This window comes from Sipha flava, unplaced genomic scaffold (assembly GCF_003268045.1).
Source record: "Sipha flava isolate LNK unplaced genomic scaffold, YSA_version1 89_pilon_pilon, whole genome shotgun sequence".
Taxonomy (NCBI): Eukaryota; Metazoa; Arthropoda; class Insecta; order Hemiptera; family Aphididae; genus Sipha; species Sipha flava.
This window is the reverse complement of record NW_020273631.1, coordinates 1,415,299-1,426,386: the sequence shown is the minus strand read 5'-3', so window position 1 is coordinate 1,426,386 and position 11,088 is coordinate 1,415,299. Positions and strand designations below refer to the sequence as shown.

The 11,088-nt window shown below is 29.8% G+C and overlaps 1 protein-coding gene across 1 annotated transcript; it reads left to right on the top strand.

Annotated features, from left to right (window-relative positions):
• Positions 1-5,872: 5,872 nt before the first annotated feature.
• Positions 5,873-7,804, top strand: LOC112693713 (zinc finger MYM-type protein 1-like). Its single transcript, XM_025568903.1, has 2 exons — positions 5,873-6,248; positions 6,615-7,804. Exons 1-2 carry the CDS (start codon positions 5,873-5,875, stop codon positions 7,802-7,804), a joined length of 1,566 nt encoding a protein of 521 aa, XP_025424688.1.
• The last annotated feature ends 3,284 nt before the right edge of the window (positions 7,805-11,088 follow it).

Below are 11,088 nucleotides of genomic sequence, written 5' to 3'. Positions count from 1 at the left end.
TATTGTAAGAAAATATTATAGTCTTAGTATAGTTTATTTACTTAAACCGTATATTACTGGAATGTTATATAATAATAAATATATTTGATTTGATTATGTTATGTTTCATATTTGTATACATTATCTTCACATATTCTTTTGGCTTAAAAGCACATATATGTTCTGATTACAAGAAATTTCCACACTCTGTCTTTCATAAATTATTTATATTTTTATATATTTATTCTGTATATTTTTTAATTATTGACGATGAGTACTTTTAAGTTCTCTGAATGTGAGAAAGGGGTTGGCGACCTCCATGTGGTCTTTCTTGGATACGTTTTTCACTGAGAACGTTTAGAGTGTAAATGGTAACTAACGCCAACATTTATGTATACACACCTATTACCAAGTATTCACTTATCGTACAATTTCTTTTTTTTTTAAGACAACATCTAGGAAGATCTATCCCCATTCTTATAGTTTGTGGTCAGACTCACTTTGTATACATATTCATTAATTATTATTGATAGAATATGTTATGCTTTAGGTCTTTCTTTTAACCGACTATACTGTACTTAAACGTCTTTTTATTCTCATAATTCCACATTTTGAAAAATGTCGTTATCTAGCGTTTATGAGACTTATAAATTGTTGTATCTAACATACTTTTAATAAATGTGTCCCATCGTTATACTATAGGTTAGGTTACTAGAGAAGACACTTATGTTTTTGTAAACATAAATATATATTTTATTCTGTAATTGAAATATCAAAATCTATATGCATATTTATACTTTTTTTTTAAATTCTTTGCCTGTCTATTAAATATAAAAATAATACACATATTTAACCTTTAACAGTTGATAAGGAGACACATAACTTTCTGCGGGTACTATTATTATTCTTGATTATTTTAAAATACACTGCAGTTTGTTCTCTGCTATTTGATTTTTTTATAAACATAATGTTTTATATATATATAATAATGGTTTTTGACACCATGTATCGATTGTAAGTATAGTACAGTAAGTATGGTACTGTAATATTTTTAAGAAAACAATTAGGTGGGTGTCTCCTAGATAGCGAACGCCTTTGACTCCGAAGGCGTATTAGTTTTCCAACCGTATATTATCAATAGTAATAATTATCACGAGTAATAACCGTGGTAGTATTGTATGATACATTGTATCTACATAATAGTGTTTTGAATATTATTAATTAACATTATTAATATAATTTTATTAATAATAATAATTAATTACTAAAGTATTATTAAGGGAATTTCACCCGGAGCGAGGCACACAGAAGCTAGTTTAATATTAAATAATAATTATCAAAATAGTTTTTCTAATAAATGTATTGAAATAAAAATAAAAACATTTTTTTTTGTTATTAGATACGCCATAATATTTCAATATAAAATTTCCGCCCCCCTAATAAGCTAAAAAATTTGCCGCCCCGGGCAACAAGGGACACTTGCTCCCCCTCAAATACGGCCCTGTCTGCAATTAAAGGCCACATGAGGAAGTTTGCAAAATATAAAAATCGGATCTGTAGCTATGACAGAAGGATATTCATTTATTCGGTGCTTGGCGCCACCACAATGAATGCACCTTGGGTCGCTTCGACAAAATTTTTTTGTGTATCCGAAGCGTAAACAATTATTGCATTGAATTGGGGAACTGATACTAGGTTTGACTTCCAGAAGCATATTGAACAGTGAGATATATTGAGGAAATTTTGGGGGAATAAATTTTAATTTGACAATACGAGTAGGCACAATATTTCTGTCTTTTTTTATTGAAATACGTTGGAAACTTTCAATTGGAGTTTGAGATTTAATGCCCTCCCTAAAGTCGTCTTCAGAAATGATGCAATCGAGTCTAACTAGACCAAACGAGTAAATAAGATTTGATGAAATACAAGCGGTTAGACCTTGTTCTATTAATATGTTTGAGTTTAAGCAAAGATTACCATTGGCAATCGAGTCGAAGGTAATTTTGATTTTTTTTGTGCCTGCCGGTTTAATATTTGTAACACCAGTAAAATGCAAGGAAAAAAATTTAGCTGCCTTAATGGGGTGCCAATTACCCAAATTTGAGTTAGTATTTATGCATTCCACAAGAATAATGATATGACCATTGTAGTCAGATGCAAATGTTTGTTGCGTGTGTTGCGGTACATAAATAAAGGAACTAGGAGTGGAATCGTTAGTGTTGTCAGATGTAGATATTGAAGTAGCATTATTATTATTTGATAAAGAGGAACTTGAATTGAACTTATTTAAATTAGTTAAGTTGGTAGAATCGATATCGTTGTTAATGGCTATAGGCGACGACGGTGATGACGCGTTATCGGTAGCAGATAAGGAGTTAAGTTTAATGGCCTGATTTTATGGCAACGGTGGATTATCAATAATACGTTGCAGATCAGGAGACTTTGGGTTAGATGAAACAAATTTAGACTTACGTTGTTCATTTTTATTTATAACGAGAATAAAGTCAGGATCTGTACCACGGTTAGTGTTTAAAAACAATAAGGATTTCTTGGGCGCAGGTAATTTACCCGCACGCGAGTCGCCGTCCGAAGACGACGACCTAATGAGTAATTAACAAGTTCAACTATAGTCAGTTCAAAATGAGTTGATGACTCGGCGGCAAAGTTGTGCGCATGGGCGTGGCTTTTGTTCCGTGGTAGCGCTTTACGCGCTGCCGCGGATGGGAGCTCTAATTAAGCGGGCTACACACGTAGAGTTTTGACCGCGCGATTGAATGGCGTGCGGGCTATCACGCGGGAAAGAATTTTCGTCTAAACGATTTAAAGAATTTAATGTCTTGCAGGATTGATCGTGTTCAAATCGGTACGGTTGTTGCCCGTTCTTGCGCATGGTTAATCATTTTATAGTTTTTTTTTCATTTTTGTGACGACGCGACGTTCAATCACTGCCACCTGGTATAATAACCGCGATATTTTGAATTCCGATATTTAAGAAATTTAATTATTTAAATAGACTATTAAATATTAAATATTGTATCGGTTTTACAAATTTTTGGACCAACTAATGCTAATAACATATTAATACATGCACTATCCATCCGTAAATAATTTTTAAAGTCGTCTGGGTAATTTTCTCATAGTTCCGATATTAATGGCAAATGACCAAAACACCTCCGATATTCCTTCACCCACACACTGCGAACTCGTTTCAATTTTGATCGATTTTGATCCATTATTGAAAACAATCCAACAAACGCAATAGTACGAATACGATTGTTTTCTCGAATTTTCATTATTTTGAAAAAACAATATTTAGCTATTTTCTTTAAAAAACTTCCACGCGACTGCAAAACTGATGGAATTTCGAACACTCCACGCGCCACGCTTTCACGCTTTCAAAACGTCGGGAATATACTTTAGACAAACGTTTTTGAGCGATGGACGAATGGAAAAGAAAGCGCGCGGGAAAGAATTTTACAGCAATTTGACTAGAGAAGATTGTGCGCCAGAGTTGCGCGCAGTCAAGTCCTCGCTCAAACCCGTACGTTCCAGGAGTGAAGGAAAGATTCTACGTGTAAAGGCGCCTTAAGTCTAGTATCGACTGCCGATGTGTGAAGATAATTTAAAATGCATTGCGCGTATATGGACACACATTCCAGGAAATTGCGCCACAGCACGATGTACGTACACTCATTTACCTAACACGGAACGCATGACGCACACACGCACATCCACGTCTCGCGGACCATTGCTTCGGTCACTTGATCGATACTTGTAGAGGGAGTATGACCGGCGGCTGACCAAAACTGGTCGCCGCCGAGTCATCATCTCATTTTGAATAGACCATAGAAATTTGAAATTTGATACACTCAGAATAATGACTGCGAAAAGAGTAAACACACGGAATAGAACAAAACGCAACGACGGCTGAAACGCGATTGAAAGATTATTTGTTATTTGACCGAATACTGGTAACGTTCCATAGTCAATAATTAATTAAGGTAAGATAAAAATGGAATCGAAAAATAAAGATTGACAATGAGTTTGGAAAACCAATAAACCTACTAAAATATCAAGAAAATAATTTATCTTTTGATTTTATTTAGAATTGGCTAAATTTATTTAGTAATATACTAAAAACAAATATGCATTAAAAACCAACAAAATGATCCAATAATACTAAAAATGCTCTAAAAATGAAAAAAACGTCGAAATATGCAAATAAATACAAAATAAAATTTGTAGCTTTGGAACCCTCGTTACATGAACGAATTATGTTCTTAGAAAGAGCATTGTGTATGACCAACAAAAAAAATATGCACTTCCATTAAAATCCGGGCCCTAATCATTACCTACGCACGTATGCGTGGGTTATCTTAGGCCGATCTCACACTAGATCCGACTACGTGCGACTATCGATTATATACTATAACGGAGGACTAGGTCCGGTCTCACACTCGGAACGACTACGTACGACCGCGCATAGACGTACGGCCTACGAACAAAAATCCGACAGTTAGGACAAAGTCGCAGCTCGGAGCTAAACGCACGTGATCGCATGACAAAATCGGGCTTAATGTGAAAGCGCTAATTATATATTATATTATCAAGGTCGGGAAAGTTCGTGCGTAGTCGTCCGTCTACGTACGACCAAAAGTCGCATATAGTCGGTCTAGTGTAAGGACTGGCCTTATACCATTGATTAAATATACTATAACATAATTAATACTATAATTTATTAAATATTTGGTATATTTAATCAATGCTTATACCAATAGTACCTAGATAGTACTTACTATCTCAGCTTTCTCGTTATTACATAACTTTATTTTTTTATGCAATTATTTCAAAAAGTATAACTAAATGAAACAATACACTGATAGGCAACCCTTTACTTTTGCTCCGATTAATATAATGCTATTTACAATCAATTCATTAAAAACTTTTGATTTATTCAATGGTAGTCCAACCGGTTAAAATCTACATATATTCTTATTATAAATAATTAAGTTTATTATTTAATTGATAAATATGTTATCATATAATTTGAAAATAAATTAGTTATTAAACATTGTATTTTCTGTACTGAACCCATTTTAAGGGCATTTAATATTAATAAATATAAAATATAAATATAAATATTTTAAATGTCACCGGATATATCAACATTTTTATAATGTTTTCGTCGTTATTTATTAATAAAACGAAACGAACGTTGAACGTGTCTATTTAGATTGGTATACCGCGAAAGCCAGCCTTCATTGCTCGGTTAATGATACATTAGAGCGCTCTGTCGGTTTGAAATATAAGTTTGAACGTATGTAAATAGTTTTTCGCAAAAAACAGTAACGTTTCATTATACTCACTGATCACTGCTTCCTAATTGTTATATTCTGTATATACTAGTCAGTGGCGTGTCATACATGTGTGCAATGTGTGCAAATGCCACGGGGGGCCCATTATTGATCAATGTTCCTCAAAAAAAAAAGAATTAAATAAATACAGTTAATATGTACGAAAAAGTAAAAAAATTGTTATAATCTATAAAATATATAGATATTGTATTTCTGTGATGTACCTACTGTATTTCTGTGACGGCGACTAAACGTTATTTATAGCAATCTGTTTCCCGTGGTTTTTCGTTATCGCCTTGTCGATTTTGCCTATCCATATTATTTTTATTTTTATTTTTTTTGTATTATGTATACCGGTACACGTATAATATAGACGTCTATGACATGAATTTACGCGATTAAATATTATCGTATTACTTTTGTTGTATTATTTTGTGATAGTGCGATACTCAGTCTTGTTCTTTATCGTCGTTCAGTGTCTATTGAAATAATTTACAAAAAACTCAATAAAATATTGTATTTTATTAATTACTATTATAATGGCATCAAAATCTGCCAGTGGTGCTGCGAAACGCAAAATAAAAAAACAAAGAGAAGAATCTGTTAAGCGGATGCCGAAAATTGACACATATTTCAAACAACACCACGAAGAAACAGAAGAGCAAGATATTGATAACCCAGGTATTTTATTAAATAAAATTAAAACTGTCAGTAATTCCGTCTCAGAACCAATTGCAACATCTAGTATTGACACTATTAATACTAAAAATGTTGAACCTAATATTTTTAACAGTTTAATCTGTAAACGTTTTCCTACTGACAAAGTTCATTTTAAAGAACCACTCAGTTACCAAGAAAACCGTTTTATAATTTCTCAAGGCCCTTGTCAACCTAAGGGTCCATTTCCAACTGACAGTGATAATTCTAGATCATTTTCAGAAAAATTTTACTATTTTACAAATCAGGCTAATATTACTTTAAAACGTGTATGGCTATGTTACTCATTAACTTTAAATAAAATATATTGTCAATGCTGCTGGTTGTTTTCTATACAAGATAGAATTAGTTCATCTTGGGTTACGGGAAATAATGATTGGAGACATCTAACTCAAAATATTAAACGCCATGATAATTCAAATGATCATATTCAATGTTGTATTGTATTTGAGCAATGGCGCCTAAATAAAACTATTTCCGAAGAAATGGAATTATCTATTCAAAATTAATGTAACTTTTGGAGACAAGTTAGAGATCGGGTTATAAATGTCACATTAACATTAGCTACATCCAACTTGTCTTTTAGAGGTCACCGAGAAACAGACTTGAGTAAAAATAAAGGCAATTTTTTATCAATAATTACCCTTATTTCAAAATATGATCCCATATTAGAAAATCTATTGAGTATGCCAGCTGGTAAGGGTACAGCAAATTATTTAAGTAACACTATTCAAAATGAGATTATTACTTTACTCGCAAGTACGATATTAGAACAAATTATTTTAAGTATTAACCGATCACCATTTTTTTCTGTCATAATGGATACTACTCAAGACATTAGTAAGATTGATCAACTAAGTCAAGTTATTCGATACGTTTCGGTTATTTCAGACTCTGATGGTAATCCTAAGACATTGCAAATAAATGAATCATTTATTGGCTTTGTAGAAATTGTTGACCAATCAAGTGCTGGTTTAGAAGAATCTATTATTAATTGTATTACAAAAAATAATTTAAATTTGTCAAAACTTCGTGGTCAAGGGTATGATGGGGCTGCCAACATGAGTGGTGTATATTCAGGTGTCCAGGCTAGGTTAAAATCTAAACAAAAATTGGCTACATATATCCATTGTGTTTCACATAATTTGAACTTAGTTCTAAACGATGCAATGAATTCATCAACGGAAGTAAAAACTTTCTTTGGACTTGTGGAAAAAATTTATACATTTTTTTCAAATAGTATTAAACGTTGGCAATTACTTTTATCTTCAGAATCATCAGATATTTCAATTACATTAAAAAGATTATGTACCACTCGTTGGTCATCAAGGTATGATTCTTTATTAGCTATTCGACATCGTTACGTTGATATTTTAAAATGTTTATCGCAAATAATTCTTAGAAGCAAAAATAAGGACGAAATATTTGAAGCAAATTATTTAAAAGTTCATATGGAAGATTTTCAATTTATATTCAGTGTAATTTTCATTGGCAAAATTTTGGAAACTGTAAATGTTGTATCAAAAGCTCTTCAGTCTCCTAAACAAGAACTGAGCACAGCAGTTTCTTTGCTGAATTCTGCGTTGATAAAACTCCAAGAATACAGGTCACAATACAGTGATTTTTTCGAAATAGCAGTAGAAATCGCAAAAAAATGGGGTGTACCACAAAAATTTCAAGAAAAAAGAACCCGAAGAGTAAAACGATTTTATGACGAAATCCTCCAAGATTATTGCTTTACTTCAGCAGAATAACATTTTAAAATAAATATATTTTATTTAACATTGGATAATGCAATAATACAATTAGAAGAACGTTTTACCAGTTTAAATAACGTATTCAAAATATTTGAAGTTATTCAACCGAATTCGTTAATTAATTTAACAGACGAACAAATTTATAACTCCGCTAATAAATTGGTAGAATATTATGATTCTGATTTATCTAATGCTCTTGCTGGTCAAATTTTATCGTTCAGATCTTGTTTTAAAGAAGAAATTACAAAACGAACATCGGTAAAAGCAATTACTGAATTACTTGTAATAGAGAACCCCACATTAGCAACAACATTTTCTGAAATATGTACAGCATGTATGTTATTTTTGACACTCCCTGTGACAGTTGCTACAGCGGAACGTTCATTTTCAAAATTAAAATTAATCAAAAATTATTTACGGAGCACAATGTGTGAAGAAAGATTAAGTGGACTTGGAATTCTATCTATTGAAAACGATCGAGCTCGTCAATTAAATTTAAAAGAAATAATTAATAATTTTGCAGAAAAAAAAGCACGCAAACGAAATTTCCATTGAATTATTATTATTTTAGTTTTATCGTTATTTATAGAATATGTTATTTTATTTGTATGGAATTTCATCTTATTTTTTATGTAATTAAAATTTTAATAAAAATAGAAAGTACCTGTGTAATTGCATAAGATTTTAGAATTTTAGAATAAAAACTCTTACTTTAAATTTGAATTTATGTATCTATGTCTATATATTATTTAGAATAAAAAGTTGAAGGGGGGGGGCCTTTTTTTAGTTCTGCACACAGGCCCATCTTTGGAATAAACCGCCACTGATACTAGTACTCCTTAATATTTATACTAAATTAACATCACCGAGTACACCCAACGATTTGACAATTTTAAGTAACACTAATGATTTTCAGTATATATAATTTATTTAAAAATTAATAAATAGTTAATTTTATAAAATTCTAAAAAAAGTAATTAAAGTTTTTTCTGTAAAAAAAAAAAAAAAAAATGATGGCAAAAATTAATACTTATTATAATCAAATTAGTAATTAGAAAGTAGAAATTGTAAATAGTTATAGATATTAAATAAAATAATTATTATCTAAATAGATATAATGCGCTTACAATGTTAATCAAATTTTTTGTGTAGTTGTGAACATTAAAATAATAATATGAATAATAATATTATATGATATTGCTGACGCTATAAGGGAAAAAAGCTTTTTATATGATTGCTAAACTATAATAGTTTATGCTGAAAGTTATAATAAAAAAAAAAAAGGAGAAAAGAATAATCATTTTCATAAAAACAAATTAGTAACAATTTTAAGGGGTTCTGTATAGGTATTACTTAATTTTATAATATAAAATGTTTTGCCGATGTAACCAGGAGGTTAGGATCCTATTACCTATTAATCGTATTACATTTATATAAATTTAAATTAGCCGATAGTTTAATTAGCAAAAAAAAGAAAACCAAATGTTTCATAACCCTCTTACTAAAAGTTATAAATGTTTTTAATTTTTATTAATTTGTATGAAAATTACATTTCTTTAAAAGTATTAGTTTATATGTCACTAATTATAATCCATAAAATAGTAAATGCCAATAGTTTTTGTTTGGTTAGAAATGAAAAAAAATTGTTTTTGCCACCGGAAAGGCGGTAAGTTTGGTGAATGGAATACGATCATGAGTTCGTATAATCACAAATTTGCTGGGCCTATGACTAGGGAGCGGATATTCATGCTCTAAAAAATCGAAAAATATGCATGAATTTATGCGGTATAAAGTATAAAAATGTGCTTAGAATATATTTAAAATATGCATTAATTAAAATTAACGAAAAATAAACGTATTTATTTATAATTTTATCTATTAAAAATGTATTATAATTAATAAAAAGTATTTAAAATTAAATTATATGAAATTAAAAACTTTTTTTAAACTATTAATTAATCTGAAAAATGTATATACCTAAGTATTAGAAACAAATAGTAATTAAATACCTAAAAACTTATTAAACAAATGGGCAAGTTTCATGTGTGCAGGTTTTTCTCATTTTTTCAGAACAATCGTCATATGGTTCGAAATATTTGACTTTATATATTATGAAAAACCATAAATAGACACTAAAATATTGGTAAATATAAAGAAATGATTCAACAATTAAAAATCGAATAAAGTTGCAAAAATATGTAAAATAAAATTCCAATTATTCAAGTAATGAATCACGTTTCTATCCTGTTCCGCATTAATTTGAATATATATATATAATAATTTGAATTAATCTATGAATTTTAAATAACAAAAGTATTTGGATGAAGCAGAAAAAAAATATGCGTAGGTTATCGGCGCCCAATTTAGTCGGTTTAATAATTAATTATAAGTTTATCATTTTTTAAAAAATGTGTACATTACATCGCGTTCGTAAAAATTGTCCAGTTTTAAAAATAAACAAATTCTAGTTCTTATAAAAAAGTTTTGAGTATTTAAATTTACTGTTATAATTTGAATAATAATTATTTTATACTGATGGAAGGGTCAAAAACCAATTTTATTCATAATAAAATAAATAATTTATGATTTATATTATATAATATTATTTGATAATAATTGTTTATTTAATAAAATATATATAATTAAATAAATTAAAACACATATTGACTCAGATATAAAATTATTGTAATAGGTATGTTAAATAATATAAATATCTTCCACCCAGTGCTTGACTTGGCAAAATTAAAGAAGGTAGACTCTGGTTACTTAAAAAAAAGAGCGTCCCCAAAACTTGTTAAACATTATGATTATAACGTAATAATAGTAGGAGAACGCTAAAATTTCTAAAAATTAGTCCCCCTGCTTCCCCCCTCAATTCGAGCACTGCTTCCACCATTATCGCCAACGACCATACCAAGTTGAATACACCAGTTCTCGTCCGATCATTGAATTAAGCAACATCGAGCAAGATAGTACTTTGATGGGTTACCACTTGGGAATTCCTACGTTCTGTTGGCATATTATTTTATAGTAATAATTTCTAAACAAAATTTTATGAATTATAACAAAAATATCATTAGAAAATTATATTTAAAAGAAATACGGTACATATTTATTAAATTTGAATAATTATACGGTTACAACGAATTTAATAGTCTTTTTAGTTCAAATATTTTTATATATATATTTTTGAATATAAATTGCAGTAAAATTCTTCATTACATAATACAACTTAAATTTCATCATTAAATAATTCAAGATCAGTTTAATATCTCAGTAAT